Source organism: Thamnophis elegans, chromosome 10, assembly GCF_009769535.1.
Source record: "Thamnophis elegans isolate rThaEle1 chromosome 10, rThaEle1.pri, whole genome shotgun sequence".
NCBI classification, from domain to species: Eukaryota; Metazoa; Chordata; class Lepidosauria; order Squamata; family Colubridae; genus Thamnophis; species Thamnophis elegans.
Window position 1 is genome coordinate 44,604,106 of NC_045550.1, and position 25,178 is coordinate 44,629,283.

General features: G+C 36.6%; 3 protein-coding genes across 7 annotated transcripts in view; 1 reads left to right on the forward strand and 2 right to left on the reverse strand.

Moving 5' to 3' along the window:
- The window catches only part of MED12L (mediator complex subunit 12L), a 191,333-nt gene that overhangs the window by 111,003 nt on the left and 55,152 nt on the right, over window positions 1-25,178 (forward strand). For all 4 annotated transcript variants that reach the window (XM_032225905.1, XM_032225902.1, XM_032225903.1 and 1 more), the window contains 2 exons: window positions 22,634-22,781; window positions 23,537-23,655. In XM_032225905.1, the coding sequence (XP_032081796.1) occupies window positions 22,634-22,781; window positions 23,537-23,655 (267 nt within the window). The remainder of the gene's footprint in view (window positions 1-22,633; window positions 22,782-23,536; window positions 23,656-25,178) is intronic.
- P2RY13 (purinergic receptor P2Y13) lies at window positions 9,509-14,258 on the reverse strand. Of its 2 annotated transcripts, XM_032225913.1 has the most exons (3): window positions 14,070-14,258; window positions 12,399-12,475; window positions 9,509-11,938 (listed from the first exon to the last, which is right to left on the reverse strand). In XM_032225913.1, exon 3 carries the CDS (start codon window positions 11,921-11,923, stop codon window positions 10,916-10,918), a length of 1,008 nt encoding a protein of 335 aa, XP_032081804.1. In that variant the 5' UTR covers window positions 11,924-11,938; window positions 12,399-12,475; window positions 14,070-14,258; the 3' UTR covers window positions 9,509-10,915. The 2 variants fall into 2 exon arrangements, with proteins under 2 accessions (XP_032081804.1, XP_032081803.1); XM_032225912.1 differs by lacking the exon at window positions 14,070-14,258 and having other exon boundaries at window positions 12,399-12,914.
- P2RY12 (purinergic receptor P2Y12) lies at window positions 16,130-20,176 on the reverse strand. The gene is made up of 2 exons (XM_032225914.1): window positions 20,027-20,176; window positions 16,130-18,116 (listed from the first exon to the last, which is right to left on the reverse strand). Exon 2 carries the CDS (start codon window positions 18,096-18,098, stop codon window positions 17,100-17,102), a length of 999 nt encoding a protein of 332 aa, XP_032081805.1. The 5' UTR covers window positions 18,099-18,116; window positions 20,027-20,176; the 3' UTR covers window positions 16,130-17,099.

Below are 25,178 nucleotides of genomic sequence, written 5' to 3' on the forward strand. Positions count from 1 at the left end.
TCAGGTCTTCTATGCCTGAACTGTTCCGAATGGCTTCAGCAAGGAAGAGCTTGAGCAACTGGCTGATCAGTACCATGACTCACAAACTAGTGTAGGTGAGATTTGGAAATTAGGACTATTTTTTTCTGAGTCAAGGGCAAAATTAAAGTGATAGACGGCACAGGAAAAAAAATCAGAAAAGCGTGTTTTACCCATGCAAAGTTTTAGGTAAAAGATGCTTACTTTTCATTTGAGATATGTGCAAGGAGCAGCAACGCTGTTTAAAAAATAACCATGATTCACAAAGAAAATAATTCAAAGGGACAGAGGCAAAATAATTTATACTCATATGTGGTATGTTATCAGTGAATAAAGCAATTAGCATTTTTATGTTGTCTTTTTGATAATTGTGCTGTACCAGGATGCTGGAGATCGTCTGAATGAGAGATAAGGTTTAGACTAACTTTAATTCAGAAAAGACACAAATACAAATAAAACTTGTCCTTCTGCTTGTTCAAAGACTGTCATTTTTTGCCAGTTGAGTTTTCCTAAGAAAAGAAAATTTGCATATGATAAACTTTGCCATTTACCAGAATGCAGGTAGTCCTTATTTAGCAAATGCAATTGGGACAGGCAACTTGGTTGTACAGTGAAATGGTCACTATGTGAACCTGTGATTGTGCTTATGATCTTACTTCAGTTTACAGGTCTGCTTACAGACCTGAAAAGATTTTAAATGTGAGGACTGGTTGTAAAGATATTTTCATTACTGTCATAATTGCAGTCACTAAACGTGCCAGTCTCTAATCAAGAACTACCTGCATAGTTTTGTAAAATCCAGAATGAAAGCATTTTTAAGGTGCCTTTTACATCCACTGCAATATCATGATCTATTTCTGTCTAAATGTCATTGTTATTTAACTAAAGCTTCAGTTTTTTTTCATGAAAATAATATTACATTAGCGCTAATTGCATATTGCTGATAAATTTGTTTATTTTAATTTGTATTAACTTACATATTATTGTTATGTGTATTGTATTTGGCTTACAAGAGTCTTTTTATTTCTTGCTGCCATCTAGTGATTTATGGGATGCAGTGACTCAGTGGTTAAGACACTGAGTCTTAGACCATTAAAGGTCTACAGCTTGGCAGTTCAAGACCCGAGTGCCACAAGATGGAGTGAGCTCCCATCATTTGTCCCAGCTCCTTCCAACTAAGTATTTTGAAAGCATATAAATGCAAGTAGATGAATAGGTACCACATAAAAGCATATGGAAAGGTACCAGTGTTCTGTGTTTCTCTGTACATTCTGTGCTGTGGTATGATGTCATGCTGGGCACATGACCACAGAAATATCTCTGGGCAACCTGACTCTTTGGTTGAAGAAACAGAGATGAGCACTGCCCAATAAAGTTGGTCATGAATAGCAAAATAAAACACTCAGGGACACCTTTACTTTTACTTTTTCTGCATCTGGTGATTATTCTGATTTTTACAGCCCAGAAATTGTAGGACTAATATTGTAGAAACATAGACACAACCAGTGACGTGCAGTCAGGTGAGGCAGGGGAGGCACAGCCTCACCACTGTCATCATGTAAAGGAAAAAAAATGTAAAAGGAAAAAGGCGAGAGCTGAGGTCAGGCTGAGCTAGTTGCTGCCAGAGTCACCGTGGATGACTGCTTAGTGCTTAAAAAAGCGCACTCTACAGGAGGAGGCAGGAGAACGATGTGCCTCATCTAGCCTGACTTTAGGTGTTTTATGATCACTCGAGCAGAGTTAAACAAGGGTTAAAAGACTAAAAATTCCTGGCATAGGTGAGGCACGTCATTCTCCTGCCTTCTCCTGTAGAGGGCGCTTTTTAAAACCGTTAAGCAGAGTCATCAACTAGCTCAGCTTGACCTCAGCTCTCGCCTTTTTCCTTTTACATTTTTTTCTTTTCATGATGACAGGCAAGAACAGAGTTGAAATCCTCTCTGAAACAGCTGGAAAAGGTATGTGTGGGTCGAAGGGAGGGGGAGGAGTTCAAACTTTATCCTCCTGGTGCGGGGCTTTGGACAAAGGCTGGAGGGAAGTGCTCTCCCTCCCCAAGTGTAGTTTGATTGCAGGCAGAACCACGTTATCTTTTCAAACCTGTAATCAGTGAAGCTGGGCTGGATCCTTCCGGGGCTGGGGGAAAGTGTGTGTGCTCCAGTATGGTTCTTTTACTGGTTTCCTGCCTCCTCCTGTGGTCTCCCTGACTCCCTCCAATCCAACTTTGTGTGTGTGTGTGTGTGTGTGTGTGTGTGTGTGCTTGTTTGAGATAGAGTTTGTTTGAGAGAGAGAGGGAAGGGGGTAGGAGACATAGTCCAATCCAACTTCTGTGTGTGTGTGTGTGTGTGTGTGTGTGTGTTTGAGAGGGAGGGAGGGAGGGAGGGAGAGAGGGAGGGAGGAAGGAGGGGAAGGGAGAAGGAAAAGAAAAAGAAAGAAGGAAACTTATTTTGCAAAGGAGAAAAACAAATGCTGTCACTTTAAATTGGAACGGAGCATGTCTGGCTGTGGAATTCTTGGAGTTGAAGTCCACATCTCTAAAAATTTTTGAAACCCACCACTGTGTCAGTGCCTCACCAGCCATAAACCTCACCGCACGTCACTGGACACAACATATAGTTGAATTGGTACATCTAAAACAGTTTGATGGGTTAACACAGTTATTGTACTGAGGTAGTTAAAATTGAACTTTGGTGTGCTTCTAACATAAGCATTTGTTTGCCAGCCCACAAGCTAAGGCTTGTTAAACTCTGTCAGCAGGTAATGGAAAAACCTCATGACATTAATAACAAAAAAAGAGCCAAGTATAAAGTACATAGCTGAGAATCTACAGTATATAGAGTATTATTTTATTTTTATTACAGGTGGATTAGCAAGAGTTCTGCAATAAATAATGGCATGGGAGTGAACAGGAAAGAGATATTATCCAGTTTAGAGGCAATACTTTAAAATGTGTTGGTTTTTGCATGTGTTGGATGAAAAGCCAGACAAACTTGTATCAAGGTGGCATTCTCAGCCTCTAAAACAGTAGAGGTTCAGAGTTTTTCAGTAGAAAATATAAGGTAGCAATCAGTGATTTGTGATATCAATTGCTGATTATCACAAAAGTCTTTATTTTGCATTTTAAAACCTTTGTTGCTTGGAAGTTGTTTATGTAATATCGTTGTGGCCCGCCAGCGGCCAGCAGAGCTGGCAGCAGATTCAGATGGTGAGGAGGCTGGGAAGGAACATGGGCCAGTCCTGGAGCCTGGGGAAGGTTCCTCTGTGTCAGAGGAAGAGAGGAGGGCAGAGCCATATGCCAGTTATCAGCTGCCTTCAGAGTCAGACATCAGTGAAGCAGACCAACAGCTGGAGCCTGTTTCCAGTGTGTGCATGCACAGAATTGCCAAACAGCTAAAGGACAGGACTTGGGAGTAAGGCCACAGGGAGTGGAATTGCAGGATACAATTAGTTCGCTTAATTGGCTTGTGACTCTCCGAGACTCCTTGCCTAGTTTTTTCAGGTATTGGCCTATCAGCTCTCCAAGCCAGCTAAGGTCTGTGACTGTAAATCCTCCCTTGAAAGGCTTTACTGGATGTGAATGAGCAGAATTCACATTAATTGATAAAAGAGGTTTTTGTCTGGACCAGGAGTTTGTTTCATGCTCTTGGGAAACCTAGGTCAGAACAAATATGTTTGCAAGAATTAATGTTGAGATCAGTTAAATCCCAGATGTGAAACTGCAATCTGGGCAACCTGATAAAGGATGCAGATTCCATCAATCAGTCGTGTGCATTATCTTGACTTTTTTTGATAACAACCGCCCCCACCCCAATACAGTAAAATAATCCTGCAAATCTCTTCCAATCTTGGAATGCATTCCTTAACAAAGTGTGTAAAAGCTAGTGTGACCACTGAACTATTTGTGACGAGTGCCAGCACAAGGTGCCTCTAGGCAACATTGGCTGATGATTCCACATTCTGCTGGTGGGAAGATTAACACTTTGTAATGATTCAGATGAAGACGTGGTGTTGACATTGCCTAGATTTTGGCACGCTAAACCAATGCCTGCTCAGCTTTGGCCTAAAGATGACCTTGAATGTTTAGATTTTATAATTGTTAACAATATTAAGAGATTTATTACAAGTTTGTTTATACAGATTACTTGTCCTTGTTTTCATAGTTCCTTTATTTATCATAATCAATTTATTTTTTTTCTCTCTTTTTCTGAAATAGAACTCTCACTTAGTTTCTAAATCCCACCACTGTGGACTCAACTAGTTTATATATCACTTACATTCTCAAGTTCACATTTGTTCTTGCAGGACAAAATGCTTTAGTCATTCAACTTCTCCTGCAGTTTTACTCTTTGCTTCTTTTACATTCTAAGTGATATTAATTTGTTCCTAGCAGGGATGATTACAGGTAATACTTGACTCAACAAGCATTTATTTAGTGATTGTTCAAAGCTACAGTACATTAGCATTGGAAAAAAGTGACTTAAGTGGCCGTTAAGTGGCTTAAAAGTGGCCGTTTTTCATTTTTACCACTGTTGCAGCATCATCATGGTCACATGATCAAAATCCAGACATTTACAACTGGCAACTATTTATGATGGTTGCTGTGTCCTGGGCGTGTGATCACCTTTTGTGACCTTCTAATAAGCAAAGTCAATTGGGAAGCCAGTTTCACTTAACAACCATGTTACTAATTTAACAACTGCAGTGACTCACTTAACAAGTGTGGCAAGGAAGGTCATAAAATGGAGCAGATCTCACTTAACAAATGTCTCACAACAATAGAAATGATGGGATCAATGGTCATAAGTATGAATCACTTGCCAAGCATCTGGATTTTGATCACATGATCATGAGGATGCTACAAGGATGATAAGTGTGAAAAATGGTCATAAGTTCTTTTTTCAGGGTCGCTGCAACTGTGAACGGTCATGAAATGAACTGTTGTAAGTTGAGGACTACCTCTATAAGAAAACCACTGCTCAGCACATTTAAGGATTGATTCTAACCTGTGTTTGAAAACTTTTAGTGGAAGAGAGTCCATCATCTTCTGAAACAATTTATTCTATTGCGAAATGGGTCCTACCATCTGGAATTTTTGTGTGCACTCAGCATAGTTTTTTTGCTTTGTAATTTGAATTAATTGGTGTGCAATATTTAAGTTATGCAATGGAGAGGCATATACCGTGGGAATGTCCAACTAGATTGAGGTTTTACTCTAGTTTCAAAGAAAAAAGTACAAACAAACTGCACTCTTGCAAATGTAAAAACAAGAACTTGGTGAAAGGAAGAAGAATCAGAGACTAAAGTGCCTCACCCTTTGTTCTTGCCAAAGGTCTGGAGGCAAAAGATGATTTATATTTTTCCTTCACAACAAACCAAAGATAGTAGTGCTTTTAAAAAGGAAGGAAATCTTTTTTTTTGCATGGCTTGAAACTGACACCATCCAAAAATAGAGCAAAAGAGATGTTTTCCCTGATTATTTTTGGATTTAGAACATTCATCTTAGCATCATAATTTTGATTTTTTTCATTTTCTAAGACATGCCCCAGAATTCTCAGATTTCTTGAAAAGAATGAAAGAAATAAAAAAGCTTAACTAACAGCATAATCTGTTTTGGCTTTTAGTGCTAAACTGATTTTGGACTCATAAATGTGCAATAAAATTTCTGATAATGAATTAGGATTATCCAGTGATGGGATTCCAAATCTTTTTCTACTGGTTCTATGAAAGTGTGCTCTTCATGGTATTGGACCTGGGTACTTGAGAGACCGCCTGCTGCCAATTACCTCCCAAAGACCCATTAGATCGCACAGGGCCGGCCTCCTCTGGGTTCCATCCACCAGCCAATGCCATCTGGCTACGACCTGGGGGAGGGCCTTCTCTGTTGCAGCTCTGGCCCTTTGGAACGAACTCCCCGCAGAGATTCGGACCCTCACCTCTCTCCCTGCTTTCCGAAAAGCCGTTAAAACCTGGCTGTGTCGGCAGGCCTGGGATTGATGAGCTCCCCTCCCCTCTTGACAGGTGTGGTTGTTGGTCATTTTAATATGTTTATTTTGTACTTGTATGTTTCCCCTTCCCGTTTAAGTTGTTCGCCATCCTGAGTCCCTTTTAGGGAATAGGGCGGCATATAAATAAAATAAAACTTAAACTTAAAACTCGTGTACACAGCACTCAAAGACCATCCTTGGTATCAGCGCTGGTGAGTTGAGCTGTTTTTTTAGTTCAGAGAGGTGCGGCAATTCGCTCTGCCGCACGAATCAGCTGAGCTAAAAAACAAGGGAACATAGGACAGGAAATGATGGGAGCGGGAGGGCAGGGTCAATCAGAGGGGGTATTTGCCGGTTCTCTGAACTAAACAAAATTTCTGCTACCGGTTCATCCAAACCGGTCCGAACCAGCTGAATACCACCTCTCATTATGCCTCAATTTATGTGTGAAGCTCTTTATTGCAAATACAATATGGCTGCTGTTCTGAAAAGCTGATTTAGTGAACTTAAGCTGATGTGTGAACATTTTTTCCTTTTTTTTGGTACGTATTTTTGAAAATGAGAAACAGTACTGATTTGTAAAGAGGAGAAAGTCTGACAAAAATTTAAGATGCAGAAATTTTAGTTGCAATTAATTACTTTTGAAAGTAACAAATATTGTTAGCAAATTATGTATCTTCTATACCTGTACTTTTTGCATGTGTTTCTTTGTTGATGGCTCCATATGCCTGTTAAATTGCAGTTATTTTTAAATCCATTTCTCTAATTTATCCAGATTGTTTCACATTTGATTTCTTTTAATCTATTCACTAACTCAGGCTGAGTTAGCTGCAGTGCTCATAAGCATTTACTCCACTTCAACCAAATTATTAATAAACTGTATTGAAAAGCACTAGGCCCAGGGTACAACAACAACAACAATAATTGCACTATTTATCCTATTGTTTTCAAGATTGGCTTATGGTTATTATCGCACTATTTTCACAGAGGTATAATATAGAATTGCACATTTAAATAATAGGTTATTTTTAATAGTAAGTTTAAATTTGCATCAATTTGATCTTTGAAAGAATAAAAAATTCAAAGTCTTCCTTTTGTCCAAATCAAACTTCGTATAAATTAATCACTGATATAAATTATTTTTAGGCATTGCCTAAAAGGTTTTTTTTAAATAAAAAAAATGTTTTCATAGTTTGCTTCATTAATATCAATTTAGTTAGAATTATAGCTTTTTTGGTATCTTCTTTCCAATTAGCCATAGTTGGCTAATATTCTTTCTTGGTTTTCTCTACTTTTTATTTCCTTTAAATCTCCTTTTTTCATTTTTAGTTTTTATTTAATCTGTCAGGCATAATAAAAAATTGAAAGGATTTATCTATATCTCTGCATGACTTTAAATCTATTAATAACAGCATGATATAGTAATACTAATAATACTGATGATACTAATGATACTAATGATAATACTAATAATACTAATACTAACTAATAATACTAATAATACTAATAACAACAATAATTTCATTGTTCAAGTTCATATTTCAAGTTCAATAAAATTAAAGTGTTATCTCTTATCAGCATGATATATTTCAATGGTAGAAGGTAACTTCTAAGAAGATTTTGATTTTCTTTCCTAGAGCAATCGTTTTGAAAGATTGATTGTCTGTCAAACTAATGAGACTGATTGTCCTTAATTTTCATTCATTAGGATCTCTGATAATGGAAACATCATTCTAAATTGCAGCTGCTTAAGTTTGCAGAACATGACCATCGATTTTGGCTTAATGTGCAAGATACCACTTGTTTAATATTATGCCAAGTATATTACTAAGCAGAATTTACCAAAGAGGAGCATATATTATTTGATTTGAAAAGATTGTTAGTGTTAGGGTTAGAGTTATGCTCTGGGGATGGGGGGTCCTACAAGCAAACCAGAAGTCTGTTCCCAAACTTCCAGTTTCCCCATAGAGCTGGCTTTTTACGCTTTGGAAGCTTCGGGGAAGCTTCTGGAGGGTGAAAAATGACTGCAAAAGAAGGCTGAAGTCAGCTGGCCAGCACGTGCATGCTGGCCAGCTGACAGGGCATCGCCTTGCGTACCCTGACAAATGGCTCCACGTGCCACAGTTGGCACACGTGCCATAGGTTCGCCATCACGAGTATAGGGTATCCTGCTTGAGCGGATATTGTTCTAGAAGATTTTCAGGCTCCAGCTGTGTTATTCTTTTATATCTGCTATCCCTTTTTTTATAGTAATTTTTTTTATTTTCCATTTTCATAACATATAATCACATGTATACTATTACATAGCCAATATCATATTGTATTAAGTAATAATTACATCAGTTCTTCTTGCCATCAACTCCCAGAAAGATAAAAACCAATTATTATATCTGCTGTCCTTTTAATCTGGTCCCTCATCCTGAAGTCACCTGCTACAATGTGCAACATTTTTGGCTGATTTCCAGCATTTATTTCCAGTTTCCAGCAAAAAATGCTTTGGAGAAAACGGATTTACTTAATGATTGCAGTATTTCATTTAATGATGATTATTAAAAATACAGCTGTAACTTTGAAGTTGGTCACTTGGTGCTTCAATTTATGGTCGCAATAATTTATGACCATAATTCCAGGTTCTTTAATTCAGATTCCACATTGGGCCTTTCAGTAAAATAGAAGTTATGTTACATTAAACCCTGTTGAATACGCCAGCAACAGGCTATGCTGCGCCATGATTGGCTGGGACGCAGCATAGCCTGATTGGCTGGTCATTTGACAGTTAATGACAGTTGCTGTCGGGAGAGTATAAATACCCTGTCCGTTTGCAGGGAAATTCAAATCGCTGTCATCTTGTACTTAATAAAGATCTTGCTCTCTGTTCCATGGCTCCTGCGTCTTCCCTCACACTACACAAAACTGGCGACGAGGATGGGATTTGCGATTCCCGCAGAGCCTGGAATAAAAAAAGAATGAGCCAGTCGCAGCCACGCGAACATCAGCCACAAAAGCCACGCGAAATCTGTCGCCTCTCAAACCATGTTTGAAATAAAGATCTGTCTTGCATCCATGGCTCCTGCGTCTTCCCTCACAATACACAAAAAAACCCAAATTCCCACCTACAGTAGACATTACTAAGATTTTTTGAATTTTTGGATGGTATTGCTGTTATATTTTATAGCTCTATGTTTTTGCTTACTTGAATATTTTGTTATCTCTCTTAAATAAAACTTGCATTGGATTATCCTCTAAATTTAATATGTAGGCCAGACTTAACACTTATTTATGTCAAAATTATGCATTTTATATTGTTTAAAGCAGACTTATTTATAATATAAAAACCCCCATTAATTATAATTTGCTAGCTATCTGATCAAAATGCATGTTATGATTATAATTATTAGCCTTTTCCCAGTCACCTTTATGAAAATAAGAAATGCATTTTTATCAGTTTGAAATTACTGGTTTCTAGACATTACTTTAGGCTTTATTTAAAGCATGAACCACTTCAAGGCTATGTACATACTATTAAAAAGTATAATAAAACAGATAAAATCAGTAAAGATAATAAAGGGGAATGATGACAACTAAAAGCAACCACCCAAAAATACTATTCAAGGAAAGCCAAATGTTTTTTTTCAAGGGAAGTGAGAAAAGAACTTTACAAAGATCCAGTGGAAACTCATCCCAAATTGGAGGGTGGTTATTGAAAAAAAGCCCTCATGTTGTAAGCATAACCTTAAGGGCCAGGAATGCTTGTAGGAAGTCAAAAGGCATTCTCTCGAGAAAAATAACATTGGGACTTATTGGTATGGGTAAAGATAACCTTTTATGTAATCTGGATCAAGTTTATTGCAACATTAAAGATTAAAATCATAACCATTTTGGAAATGCAATATTACCAATCAGGCACATCTTGGGCAATAGCAGAAATACATACAGACTGTTTACAAAATAGAATTGAGAAGAATCAGAATATGTATATATTTCTAACATTTATTTAGTTCACTCGGAAACCCCATTCTCTAGCTGGTTTACATAATATCATAAGACATATGAAATATGTACTAATGCAGAATAGTAGGACATTTTTTTTAAAACTTGGGACAATACTGAAATATTTGTCTGATACCTAAATGATTACAATTAAAAAATCCCAGTCAAAATACCATTTCATATGAATGAATTGATAGTAACCAAATGGTTAAAGAAAGTACACTGTGTAAAGCAGGCATGTTACACTGAAGGCCCAAAGGCTGTATTTGGCCCGTGGGTACATAGATCTGGCCTATGGGGCTATCCTGGAAAGAGTAAGCCCTGTGGTGCCTCTGCCAGCAAAAACAGAGTTCAGGTGGCAGGTGGGCTGCCCCCCTTCTGAGGTCTATTTTCACTGGCAGAGGGTTGCAGAAGGCCAACGCAGCTGAAAATGGAGCTTGGGAGCCTGTTTTCTCTGGCAGAGCAGTCGGGTCACCAGAGGTGCCCCCGACACAAGTGACGTCGAGCTGGCCATTCCTGCCCTAGCCACACCAATCTGCTCCCTGAAGTCAAACACGACCCTGATGCGGCCCTCCATGAAATTGAGTTTGACACCCTTGGTCTAAAGCCAAAGCTTTGGAGTACAGATCTGTATTCTGTTGTAGAGCAAAATATGGCACTAAACAAAGCTTGTCTCTATTTTTCAGTTTAAGAAAACAATTATCAAACAAATGTACTGTGATAATAGCTGTGTGATCTTCCTTTTGAAATACCTGCAGATAACATCATAATTCTATTTTCCCACATAAGAAAATACACAACCCAAGTAATTGAGATACAATGATGTATTAGCCAAGCATAGAGGAATGTTATTTAGTTGTTTTCTATTAATAACCTGCAATTGGCATTTAAAAACAGTTTCCCACACTTATTTACTGAAAATATAACATCTATGTAGATATTCCAGTATCCAATGCCAGGGTTGTACTTTCTTGAATTGTATACCTGGATTTTTGTAATTTAGAACAAAAGGCTTTTTCTATAAATTTCCGGCATAAGAACACATATATTAATGGATCCATACATATATTTGCAGTAGCTAACCAGAGAGTGCTTTCTTTGGCTATGAATAATTGATTCTGTTTAGTACAACTCATACTCTGGCCACTTTGGCTAAGAGTATAAGGTACCCGAACAAAATGATAAGGGGCGAAACAGATGAAAAAAACTGCTACAATTATAAACACCTTGCTTTTGGCTCTTTGTTTAATTTTACACTCTGCTATCTTGGTTCTTTTATAAGAGCTATAAATCTTTTTAGCAATAATTACATAAAACAGAAGCATCAAAATCAGCACAGTATAGAAGACGATTTGACAGATGTAATTGACAGCTTCATGCCATTTCAGTCCCAAGTCACTTTTCAATGAAGCACACTTCCTCACTGGGAGAGATGTAGCCTCACGGTCTGTCAAGATCACATTGGGCAAGGAGAGGACAAAGAAGAAGAGCCAAACAGACCATGAAACCACTTTAGCTGAAGAGATCTTGTGCAACCAGAATTTCCCAAACGGCTGAATGATCTTGAGAAACCTATCTAAGGAAATAAGTCCAAGCAGCACAATGCTTATATACATGGTCTGGTAAAATATTACCGCTGAAAAACGGCAAACAAATGCTTTAAGTTGCCAGAACCCCATTTCTGAATCTGTTAGAATCTTGAAAGGCAGCATGAGAGTCATGATGGAATCGGAGACCACGGTGTTCTTAAGATACACAATGAAACTTGAAGTGGTTGGAATCTGGAAGAAAGCAACTACAGCCACGCTGTTCAGTAGAAATCCCAAAAGGAAAAGAATGCTGTACAAAATTGGAAATACAACATGAGATGTCCTGGTATCTCGGGGGCATTGCCCAGAAGCAGATGTCCAGTTGGAAGCGTTGATACTTCCATTCATGGTTTAAGCAGGAATCTGGGGAAAATAATAATATTTATAGAAAGTAAGTACGCGTAAAGGTTTTACTTAAAAAAAAAAAGTACAAAAGTAAGAAGACTGGAAAGCAGCTAGACTTTGCAACAAAATAGAACCATTTTGGATTTTCAGGAGCAATACATACATTTTGAAAGCATATATGACATTACATCATTTGGAATTTTTCATATCAAAAAAGAGGTTTAATTTTCTATGTGGTTAAGAATTGTGTGAACCTGGTTCTAACTTTGGTGCAAAGTGAAGGATGGGTGAATTTGCTCACACAGGGAAAATGATCTGAGGGTGTCCCCCCCCCTGCAGATATTCCAGAACCATAGAAAGCAAAGCAATTACATTATTTCTTTGACTAACATTACTTATAGACTATCATATACATTCAGCTCTAGGAACATAAAATAGATTATTTAAGATACAAAAAGAATAATTAAAAATTACTCACCAGTTTAAAAAAAGCATTAAAGTAATTCTGGAAAGGCCTTTTCACTGGTTATCTGCTGGGTTTCATTTGGCACAGACCTTGAAAAAAAAGGTGCACAAGAAAATCCTGGAGGTTAGGTTAAGTACTTGTGGAAAGAGATATTCTTCCAATTAGATAGATCTCTGAGCTGGAAAACTGCTTAAAGCTCAGACCCAGCAGTTTGGCTGAAGAAATGAACTGGCTGCACATTCTGTTTGGCTCTTTTTGTTTCCTGGAAAAGGAAGTTAAAAAGCCAAAGGTTTTGGTGGAAATTGTGGTAATCCGACTTAATGAATTTACTTTAACAAAAGACAGGATGGAAACGACATGCATACATTTGGACAGCTGCTAATGTTACGCAAATGCCAAATGGGAAGGAGAGAAATGTGTTTGCCGTCTTTCTTAACCCATTGTTCCTCCCTACCCCACAAACAAAATGATAGATGTGCATTTGTGATACAGATATAAATATTTGTGTTAAACATACACTGAGAAGTTCAGGTAGACCCAGCAAAACAAAAGCAATAAAATAATTCCAGTGCATTTCTAAATGCAATCTTTCCTTCTCTTTAAGTGATTGCCGAGATTTTGTTGTACATATTTGTAAATGCCATTCTGATAAGTTTCAAAGATTGCTGGAAAAGCAATCCATCTGAAGCAGAGAGCAGGATCTGTGCCTTTTCTCTAACCTCCTGAAAAATACTGTGCTACGTTCATGTTCAGTGATATGTATATGATAGGATACAGTTGTTGGTTAAAAATTTGGGTAGCTTTCCTATGCATTAGTGTGTTATGGGAACCCAGCCTTTACAATTAGTTCATGTTCCATGTTGCATGCAAGTCAAAAAATGGATTAATTTATTAAATAGTCAGCGTAATTTCTCTTTCACATCTGGCTATGTAGTCTTTTATAAACAGCAGCATTTTTCTCTGTGAAAAGTTATTGAAATCCTTGGGTTAGTTGAGTTTGTATCATATTACTACTTCAAACAATAAATTCGACGATTAAATTGGTCAGTTTAAATAGCTCAGTATTGTTTTTTATTACTGCCTTTTGAATTTTTACTGAATTCCAAGTATGACATAAGCTGTACTTTAAGAAACTTCCTCCTTTCATAAAAAGACAAAGATTCTGCTCTGTGCTTCAGACCAGATGGCTTCTTTGGAGCACAGCTATTGATAACTTGGGTGGCCTTAAAATTGTCACATTCTTTTATTTTCTTCCATATCTTCTCTTCCTAACCTAACCAATGGGAGGTAACCATAAGTGAACAGAGAACACTATAAATTCTCTACAATTTTCTGAAGAAATGAAATAAGAATACATAATAAATGTGATTTATCCAACCAATCCTGATTTTTGTCCAAATTATAAGAAAAGCCTTTCCTTGAAATCTTACTGAATTGTATGCATAAGTATTCCACATATGCACTGACTAGCAAACTATGAGTATTTTCTCAACTGAAAATCTCACAAGAGATGTTATATCTCATCCCAAATAAGTAAAATGGTTAAAATTAATGAAATATTTTATATAGAAATAATATATTTGAAAACTCTTTTAAATTTTTTATGACTTTAGGTATTTCTCTTTGTAGCTTGATAATAATAATGATGTTAATGATCCATAAGGCAAGAATAAAATTGCTTACCTCTCTGTGAAGAAGTACTGGACTGACGTTAGACTTGGAAATGTAGAACAGAACAACTTAGTTTTGTAAGCAGTTTTGCTTCAGGTTTGTTCCTCATTTTTCACAAGCCTGGCTTCTCTGTCTCCAAAACATCCTCTCCACTTCCCCCTATCTGGTTCAAATGCTACAAATCTCAAGAAAAAATATTCATACACCAAATATTTGGAAGTATATTACTCAATATAAAGTTCCTTCTATCTACAGAAAAAAAAACACACAGATTGCCTGAAACATGGAATTGAGTTTGGCTAAACCTAACAACCAAGAAAAGAATGCTGAGAAAAACTGTGGAAGTGTTGGTGGCACTGTAGAAAATGTTCATTGACTAGTTCCAGAAAGTGAAAGTTCTATTCTGTGTCTCAGCTAAATATCTAAAGAAAGAGAAGTAGTGAGGGCAGAAGAACATTTTTAATTATCACCCTATTTGAAAGTTCTTGAGAGAATTTTATCCAAAGCAACATGATTTTTATCCAATACCATCCATTGTATGTGCTTTTAGTGTATGTTAATGTTATCCTGGTTTCCTAACTCTTTACCAAAAGGTGTATTTTACGGTACACTGTACCTTGGTACTCACCATTGGTTCCAGGAGGCGTGATGAGTACCAAAAATGACAGTTACCAAACAAATTCTTCCCATAAGGATTATTGTAGTGAGTCACAAGCCAACTAGTACTGACAAGTTCTACCTTGTGCATTGAGTACCAAACAAATGATGAGTAAAGGGACAAAATGAACAAATTAAAAAGTAACAAATTCAATGATTTTCAAAGCAGTTGAGTACCACTATAGTTTTATGAGATTTTTAAATTTGTAAGCCATTGTGGAGAAGATGAAAGCATGGCCAAATTAAAGCAGATAGTGAAGGCAACCCCCATTCAACAACAACAATAAAAGAAAATTGGATACAATATTATAACTAAACACCACCATTGTGCATTGAATGGATACAAATATCTGGCAAGATGAACAAGTTTTTAGTGAATTGAATTGTGTTCATTAGGATTTTTGAAGAATTTACTAAGAAGGGGGATATTAAATGTAGCCTAATTCTCCAAATGTCTTTTTTAATTTACGCTTTTGCAAAGATTTTGCATTTCCATTTCTTTTTGATAAAAGTGAAACTATAATGTTTCTTTTGCATATTATTCAATGAAATAGGAATTACAGTGCTTACAATCAAGCAATATATATTATAATGCATGTATTATTCAGGTTAGAAAACAACTATTGTGTCCTTGAAATAAGTTTCACCCTAAATGAACTTGTCTAGATGTTTGTTCATATCAATATTTCTATTCAAATCAGGTGGATTGCAGCGAGTTAGAAGGACTGCTTAAATAACATCAAGTTACAAACGTTGACATCTATCATGTTCTGATTAGATTTTCATATATGTTTTTTAATTGGTTCCACTTGTGTCTTATTTCCTTTTGGTTTTTTTTTTTAAATATACAAACCACAACCTAAAACTGCTTTCATTTCCCATTTATTTACTCCCCTAATTTCTCTACTATTATCCTACACAGCAATTTCATCAAGCAAAACAATGGTCAAAACTGTTCCCTAGTAATTTGTGAATTTGATGAAATAATTGCCAATCATACAAACATATTGTTCAAGATTTCTAAATCAGCTTCATATACTGTGATTGAGATTTGATGTTTGTGACTTTTGCAATTGTCGTTTGCCATGATCTTACTTATAATTTGCTACTTCACAGGTTTTTTTTAGTAATTAGTTAGCAACTGATTACCGTTTTCAACTCAGTAAAATTTAGTTTTATATTGTGTGTTACATGACATCCATACCAGAATTATAATTAATTTATGTACTTAAAAAAAATTAAATTGAAAAGCATGAAGAACTTTATTCAGCTTAAGAAAGCAATTTAGAAAAAAAGACTTACTAAGCAGAAATTTTTTCTTTCTTTCAAAGACATATTTTCTGTTATGCAGGTTTTTTTTTTCCAAAATATTACATCATTTAACAAAAATAATTTGTATAGGACATTATTTTATTTCTTAAAAATTTTTTGAAGGCACTCAAACAGTGATTTATAAGATGTTTATTGATATAAAGTCCTGAAAAAAATCTATGTGGTCACTAAATATCATAGATTTCATGGTACAGTTCATATCAGACACTAATATGCAGCAAATAAGATCTTATTCTAAAGTAAAAATAATAATATGGCCTTACAGTGTAATACTTACAAAGTAATGCTTATAGTACTGCTTATCCTGTTTTCTTAAATACTTGTGGTACTAAATTGTTATAAACAAAACTAGATGCCTCTTTTCCACAATTTGGGGGGAAATGATTTATATTAAATAACTGCCAGTGTTATTTAGTTTTATTAACTAAATAAACTACCAAGTAATGTATTAAAATTGTTTGGTTAGTTTACATAAGTAATTCAAGGAAAATAGACTTCTAATTAAACAAGAAACAAAGGGCTCAGGTGTTTTGAAAAAAAATGATGCAAAAATTTATTGATGCATAAATAGTTTTGCCTTTCTGAAGGGAAAGGGAGTTGAAGGTGTTGATTTAGAATGTCTGGGAATTAGACCTTAAAAAGATGTTAATAAAAAATTACTAATAGCAATTTCTGGGTTGAAGATTTTGAAACACCTTTTTCTTTTTAAGTCTATAGGATTTCTGAGTGATGTCTACTTATCACTATCACTGAACTTCTTAATAGTATTTCATTCTTTGTATACTTAGTGCTCCCTGCTTCCTCTAAAGAGCCTTGTTCTTTAAGTGTACAGAAATTTTGTTACTGTCCAATTAATTTTTCTTAGTGTGAATCATTCTTTGTAGCTATGATATTAAAAGAAAGTGCAGCAGTGATGATCTGTAGCTGGTTATTAGTATCATGGGCTATATGTAATTCCTGATTTCTGTAAAACCAAAAATGACAAATTTCTATTAGAAAATATAACTTAAATCAGAGTGATAGAAACTATATTTGACTAGGTTTCTTGTTTATCTACATTGGTGTCTCTTCATCTGTCGTTTCTCTACTATGATCTTCTCTTGTTCTCCTTAAACATCTATGCAAATTGGTTAAAAGAGACTTTTTAAATGATTTGCAGAGGGCAAAATAAATGAATGGGTCTAAGCATGCATTCAAGGAAGTCAACCACAAAGTGGTCTCTTTTATGTAAAACAAAATATTATGGGTTGAACACTGAAAAACATCTCTGGTTTGGCTCAGAGTATAAGGAATTCTAGCAAAATGGAAAGGAACAAAGCAGACAAAAAACACACCAATAATTAAGAAAATCTTGATATTCACAGTCCTCTTGTTTGCCTTTCCCAAACGTCTTGTTCTTTTGTAGGAGTTGTATAGTTCCTGGCTAATGAGTATGTAGCATACAACTATGATAACAAAATTAATCCAGAAGATAAACTGGCAAATATATGTAACAATTTCATGCCATAGTAGTCCAGAGGAAGATTTTAGGTCAGCACATTTCTTCACATTCTCATATGTTGGCTTCTTGTCTGTCAAAATCATATTTGGGAGGGAAACGGAAAACATGAAAACCCAGATAATTATAGACAAAAACTTGGCTGCTGGTGGTTTGTTAATTCTTGATGATTTGAAAGGTTTGACAGTCTTCAGATATCGATCAATTGTTATAAGTCCAAAAAAAATAATGCTGAGGTACATGGTGGAGTAAAATATGACTTGAGTTACCTTGCAAACAAACCCTCTCAATTGCCAGGAAGTCAGTTTTGCATCACTGAGAATTTTGAATGGAAACGTTAATACCATCAGGATGTCAGAAATCACTATGTTCTTGAGAAAGACAATAAAATTTGATTTGCTGGGGATCTGGAAAAAAACTCCCATGGCCAGGCCATTCATGATTATGCCAATAAAGAAGATAATAGTATATAACAAAGGAAAGACAACTTGATTCATCTTGCTGTCTGTGGTGCAATTGCTGCTGTTTTCAGGAGGGCTGAAGTCTAGTCCCATCGTAGCGTTAATTGCTTTCTACCAAAACAAAACAAGCACATTAGTCATAAATGTCAGCTATTTTAATAAATGCTTCAATCCAGTATTTTTAAGCCCTCTCTGTATACAAGTAACAGCATGGATAGCTTTTTAATATAGAACTTATGGCATAGAAAGATTTTTCAATGCAGTGATCGGAACACTGTGTCAGCAGTAGACCTGTCCTGAAACGATGCCCTTCAAACGATCTGAGGTGCAGCTGCCATAAATGCCAGCGATGCTAAACTGAAAATCCAACCCACATGGGAAGCATTCGTTTGGGAAATTCATTGCTGAAAAGATTCTGCATGTTTAGGAATTGCAAAGTACAAATTCAAAAAGACCTAATTAAATAATGTTGCAAATAAATAATTGACAGTTTAGGTTTACAGCTCTGTAATCCAGAGAATAAGCATATAAAATACACCCTGTTTCAGGAAACTGACTTTGGCCACATCGTACAGAGAGAACCTATATAAATTTTCTATAGGTGGCACCTACTTCTAGCCAGGCTAGCCAAACTGTATAAAAAATTATCACCTAAATACTGGAATGTGGTCAATTTCCAAGAACCTACTACCATGTGTATTGGTCATGTAGCAAAGCAAAAGAATATTGGCAAAAGATTTGAAGACGGTTGGAAGAAATGACTGGACAGAGATGGGAACTCAAACCAGAAATATTCCTATTAGGAATTGTCAAAGAGGATTAAGCAAATATATTTAACACTACATATTTTAACAGCTGCAAGAATAGTTTATGCTCAGAAATGGAAGAGTGGAAGCATACCCGAAGAAAGAGAAATAACAAAGAAAATGCTTGACTAGGCAGAATGTGATAGAGACTGATGCTAGAACTGAGACTGATGCTAGAACTGAAGAACAAAGGAAAGACAGAGTACTATGAGATCTGGGATAGATTTTATCAGTGGTTGGATTTAACGATGGGAAGTTGGATCAAACAAGAACAAGGATGCATAGACTGAAATAAGATACAATATAGGCATTACAATATGCTACTGTAATTGTAATTGTAATCATATAGAAGAGGTTAAGTATGTATATATAGTTAGTAAGTAGTAATGGATATTGAATACACAAGAGACCTGTGTTATACTCTGTATGGTGGAGAGATCACCAAGATGGTTTCACCATGTCTAATGTTTTTTTTTCTTTTAACAATAAAAGTCTTTAAATAAAAAAATACACCCTGTTTCAAGAACCCACATAACTGAGATTCTAAATGAAAAAATTCAACCAATTTATTGTTATAATACATCACTCACAAAGTAATGTACTCACATGGAAGAACAATATAATTAACTTGAAGGAATGTCAGTATTGTAAAAAAAATAAAGACATTATGACGACAATATCATTGAACTCAGAGACCTTTTAATAGTAATCCTAGTGCTGCAATTTCCTCATAAAACCAAAACAAATCGAAGAAAACTCATTTAGTCAGTTTAAGTAAAAAATGTTCCAGCTGCTTTACTTTGATAGGCAAAGTTAATTAATACAAGTGTATACACAAATACCTGTGAATGCTGTTTTGTCCATTTATGTCAAACACTCATATTTAAGACATGTTTATATTTAAGATGCATCTTAAATGTTTGAAAGATCAGAATTTCATATATCTTGTCCAAAATAAACTGAAGTAAAAATGTGTTTACTTTTAGAAGATATAGATTGAATTGTTCTTGGACTTCAGAACTGCAGAAATGTCCATTGTAGTGAGGATTTTACTTTAACATTACAGAATTACAGCAAAACAAAATAAAACATCAATAATCTGAATGTTTTAAAAGATTAAAATGTATATACTGAACTGTTTGCTTCTGCAAATCATAAGAAAGGTCTATTGAACAGAAATGCATCCTAAAATTACAATGAAAAATATGAAGTTACCTTAAGTGTCTGGATTTTCCTTCATTGGAAAGTTACCTTTCCTGGAAAGGTTTTTTGATCTGTTTTCCTCTCTTTTTATTTTGGATTGACTATTTGCTCCAAAATAAGGCTTATGTAGCAAACTCCATCAGCAGAGATCGGTCTTGCAAAACAGAAGTGATAGAACTGAGTGAGTCAGAGCACATATGGGGAAGTAAAGGGCTTAATTTTACTTTTTCCTTTAAACAGCTGCAATATAATCAATTAGAAACCAGAGGGAGGGTTCCAGTTTTTCTAAACTTACTGTCCTGCATCATAATAATAGAAGGTTTTCTGATTAAGAAAATAATTTAAAAAATATTTCATAGCCCAGTGTCATTATTCTTTTAAATTCAACTAGAAGAGCGCTCATGTAAGCTAGTAGAGTCTGGCCCTAATCTTTTGATGCAAATCAAATTAAACAATACTGCTGAAAAACAACCCAAAATACCCCCCATAATATAATTTAAAAGCTTTTTGGAAGGAACTATGCTGGGTAGCTCAACTACATTAATGAAATGAATGGCTTTATGATTAGTAAAAGATAAGTACCTCTTTTCAGAATGGATTCAATACTGTATTCTTTGTGCATTTTTATTATTTTATGTGAAGCCTTGTTTTAAGCTACAATCTATTGTGCAAATTTATAAACCCTGTTGATCAGAGTTATGATCTGCTAATATTTTATCATCAAAAATTTCAAATTTTCATGACATGAAGAAAATTTCTGCATGGCTAACCATTATTATTGTTGGTTGGGGTTGTTGGGAGTTGCCCATAGGAAGGCTTATGATGAAATATATGAAATATCTTATAATTTTACATTGTGAAGAACACTTCCAATCAGATTAAGAGTAGCCTCAGTTTGGGTTCACTAAATATTTAATGCATTTATTTTCTTTGAAATCATATTTAAAGACTACTGCTTCTATATATAGAGTTCTTCACTTTTGTATTCATGATATTTTTGAAGCCAAGCCTCTTCTCTCCTCTTATTGAATCCTGAGTCCTGGTAACTTCATGATCAGATCCATGCAGTTTTCTTGGCAAGATTTCAGAAGTGGTATTCCATTACTTTCTTGTACAATCAAAAATAACCCAGCTGGCTCCTGTGCTTAAGGGAGGACTAGAACCTGTGCCTTTCTCACTCCTGTTCTATCATCAGACTTCATGGTTATATTACACTCTTCATTGTTTTTAATATGCATGAACTGAACATAAAGGTTTACTTGAATACATACATACGTACGTACGTACGTACGTACATACATACATACATACATACAAAACTTGTACAAGCATCCTGAAGATTTTGAGAATGTTCTAGGGCAGGGTCCCCAACCCCCAGTCCATCACCCGGTACCGGTACACTGTCTGTAGTAGTGGTGGGTTCTGGATCCCGTTGCAACCGGTATAGTTGCAACGGGGCCTGGCATCTTCCACATGAATGCATGCAGCACGTGCACACATGCAGCGCACACATGCATCTTACCTTCCAGCAACGTATCTGCGAGCCTCCAGCTGCTCAGCAGAGCATTGCGCAGGTGCTGTATGTGCCGTGCACATGCACAGAAGTGCCAAAGAGTTTAAAAACAGGAAAGGAGCTTGGGCGGGCGGGCCCTCCGAAGCACCATACTGGAATGGTACCCAGGGCTCCGGGGAGGCACCGGTACGTCCGTACTGGAGCATACTGCCTGCAACCCACCACTGGTCTGTAGGAAACTGGGCCAGGCAAGCAGTGAATGAGCATGCAAACATTTATTTGCACATATCATGAGATTAAGGTTTCAAGTGCAAAACCATCCCCTCCCTACCCCACACCACTGCTACTACTCACCCACTGCCACCAGTCTGCAAAGCCAGAAAGGTTGGGGACAACTGTTCTAGGGAAAATGAGGAGCTTGCTTAAATTATGTCTTTCTCATACCTTTTGTTAAAGTATTCAGTGGATCAGAACTTCCATTACTGAAATAATGTCAAATCCAATATACTAGCTATTTTCAAGTAGTTACCTGTATTTTTTGGAGTATAAAATGCACCTTTCCTCCCTAAAAGAGCATGGAAATGTTGGTGTGTCCTATACACTGAAGTCCCACCCCCGCATCCAATATTTATGAAAAATGGGCAAAAAAACAGGCCGTTTTTTGCAAAAACGTAGGTGTTTTGCCTTCCCCAGCCCTCAGCAGTACTCTGCAGGCTTCAGCAGGACCGGGGGAAGGCGAAACTGCCCACATTTTTCTGCCCATTTTTCACAACAATGGGGACATTTTTGCCCTCCCTCAGCCCTGCAAAAGCCTGCAGAGTACTCCTGGGGTAGGGGAGGAAAAAAAGCTTTTTTTCTTACTTACCACTTCAAAATCTTGGTGCATCTTATACACCTGTGTGTCTTATAGTCTGAAAAATATGGTAATTATTTTTAAGAAGGGGTCTGCCTTTGCTATTCTAGTATCATAGATGAACTTTTGTTTCCATAATTCCCAGACAGTCAGTTCTTCATAGAAAAGCCATGAAGAAATACTCTCTTATCATTAGAAAAGCGATGTACTTTATTTATTTGTCAATACCTGTTGTTTCTTTTCTGATTCAAAGGATGAATCATCAAGTCATGAATATAACCAGCGCATGATACTTCTTTATGGAGTTGGAAAGGAACGTGAAGAGGCCAGGCATCAACTGAAGAAGATTACCCGAGATATTCTGAAAATCCTAAATAAGAAAAGCACTTCTGAAACGAGTGGTAATTAACTAGCTGTTGATGCTTATTTTGCAGTGCATAGAATAGCACAGTTGTGGGTTGAGAAGGGACATCTTTATAACATTTTTAAGTTTTTAATGAGAATTACGCTTCTGAGAATAACTATTTTAAGACTGCTGTGACGCATATAACGTGTAAACCAATTATAATTAATAGCAATAGTAATAGCAGTTAGACTTATATACCACTTCATAGGGCTTTCAGCCCTCTCTAAGCGGTTTACAGAGTCAGCATATTGCCCCCAACAACAATCCGGGTCCTCATTTTACCCACCTCGGAAGGATGGAAGGCTGAGTCAACCTTGAGCCGGTGAGATTAGAACCGCTGAACTGCAGATAACAGTCAGCTGAAGTGGCCTGCAGTACTGCACCCTAACCACTGCGCCACCTCGGCTCTTCCTTGCAATTAGCTTGCAATTATATGGTTTGGTTTTTCATAACCAATTTAGAAAATGTAAGCAAATACCATACAGGGGAAGACTTTCTTACAAGAATTTATGGCATTGTTCTGAAGCCACTTATATGAACATTGTAAGATTGTAAATTGAAAAGTATGGTGATTTTTAAAAAAGGAAGAAGCTGAGGGTTTTCCATACCAGATTGCAATGTAATTTCATATTCTTGATTCAGAAATATATTTAAATAGAGATGCTTTTTTTTTTTTTTTTTTAAATTGCTTTTGACATAAAAAAGACATGACTTTTATTTACTGCAAAGCATAACAAACTTATGTTTTAGGTGGCGACGAAGGGCAAAAAGTCAGGAAGAACAGGCAGGAGGCATTTCCAACTTTAGAGACTGTATTTACAAAACTTCAGCAGCTCTCATACTTTGACCAGCATCAAGTGACAAGTCAGGTACTACTATGCATTAATAACAGAAATCGCATTGAAGTTAGAACGTAATACAATATACATGGAGTATAAAATGGAAGTTTCATCACAGGGAAAGAACTGCTAGATGAGTACAGCAGGGCTAAATTACTGAAAATTTGTGCATGTGTTTCTGAGTATACAAAAAGGATTGGACTGTGAGAAGATGCTGGAAAATGGATTTTAGATGAGTGGGTAGTAAAACAAAGAAAACATTTCAGACTAACCTACTAAATTTACTAACTTTTGAATCACATGTAATTGTTAGTGTTGTATAGTAAAAGGTAGTCCTCGCTGTTACGAATGACAGCTCGGCAGCAGCCAGGCGCGTCTTAGCCAATCAGACGCGCCTGTCAGTTGCTGAGCTGTCAAGCGCGAGTCTGCTGGAATATAAAAGGGCAGACTCTCTCCAACCGCCACCCCGATCTACCAGAGCAGCCGAACAACCCGGTATACTCGGAACTGCTTCGCTGCCTCTTCTCCACAGACTACCCGGTCTACTTCTTGTTACATTCATTTAGCCGCGCACACAGCCCGGTCTACTAGAGTTACTTTGTTGCAAGTTACTGTTACTTTCACTCAGGTTACTGCTACATTAAAATTGGTTACAGTGTTACTGAATAAGAGCCTCTGTCTTCATTCTCAAGTTATAATAGTTAGTTCGTCTGGAACAAGGGTGTCAAACTCAAGGTCTACAGGCCGGATCTGGCCCATGGGGTGGTTAGACCAGGCCCACAGGGCCACCCTGGAAACAGCAAAAGACCAGCCTGCTGTGCCTCTGCTAGTGAAAATGGAGCTCCATTTTGGCTGGCAGAGCGCTCCGGCCACCATAGGCACTCCCGACACGAGTAACCTCAAACTGGCCATGCCCATCCTGACCACGCCCACCCATCCCTCTGAAGTCAAACACAACCCTGATGCATCCCGCAATGAAATCAAGTTTGAAAGCCCTGATCTAAAGTACTTTAAATGAAGTTTCTCCCTATGTCATTTTAAATCACAGTTGCCAGGAACTTAAGAGTCTTGATTCATACTATAGTCATCACTAGAAAATTAGCCCTAGCCTGCATGAACAGCTGGAGGTGCTTGCTTTGATGCCAAACACAAAAGAAAACAGACACAGCAGCATTGCAAGCTCATTTTTGTAATACTTTCATTGAATTTCAATAGTACAATAGAGTGTAAATCAGACATTCTCACCACACTAAATCTTTATAGTGGTGTTGAAACAAATTAAAAGAGTTTAAAACTATTCTAGGGCTGAGCTAGGAAGAATTTCAGTGCTGGTACATTTTTGTCTTTGTGGACAAAAGATAGAAAGTGGAATTTTGTACTGACTGCAAAATTTAACTTGAGGAAAGTATGGCAGGCTGGAGGAAGAAACTGTTTAAATTTGAAGGATGCCATTGTTAAACTTGGTCTGAGTTAAGTTTCATATTTTCCACTAAATACCATGAGACAAGCACATAGAACTACAACAGTTAGTAATTATTAGAAAATTACAAGGA

Bases quoted from the DNA above. Each gene is read 5' to 3' on its own strand.
- P2RY13 (XM_032225913.1), bottom strand. From the start codon at position 11,923: ATGAATGGAAGTATCAACGCTTCCAACTGGACATCTGCTTCTGGGCAA.
- P2RY12 (XM_032225914.1), bottom strand. From the start codon at position 18,098: ATGGGACTAGACTTCAGCCCTCCTGAAAACAGCAGCAATTGCACCACA.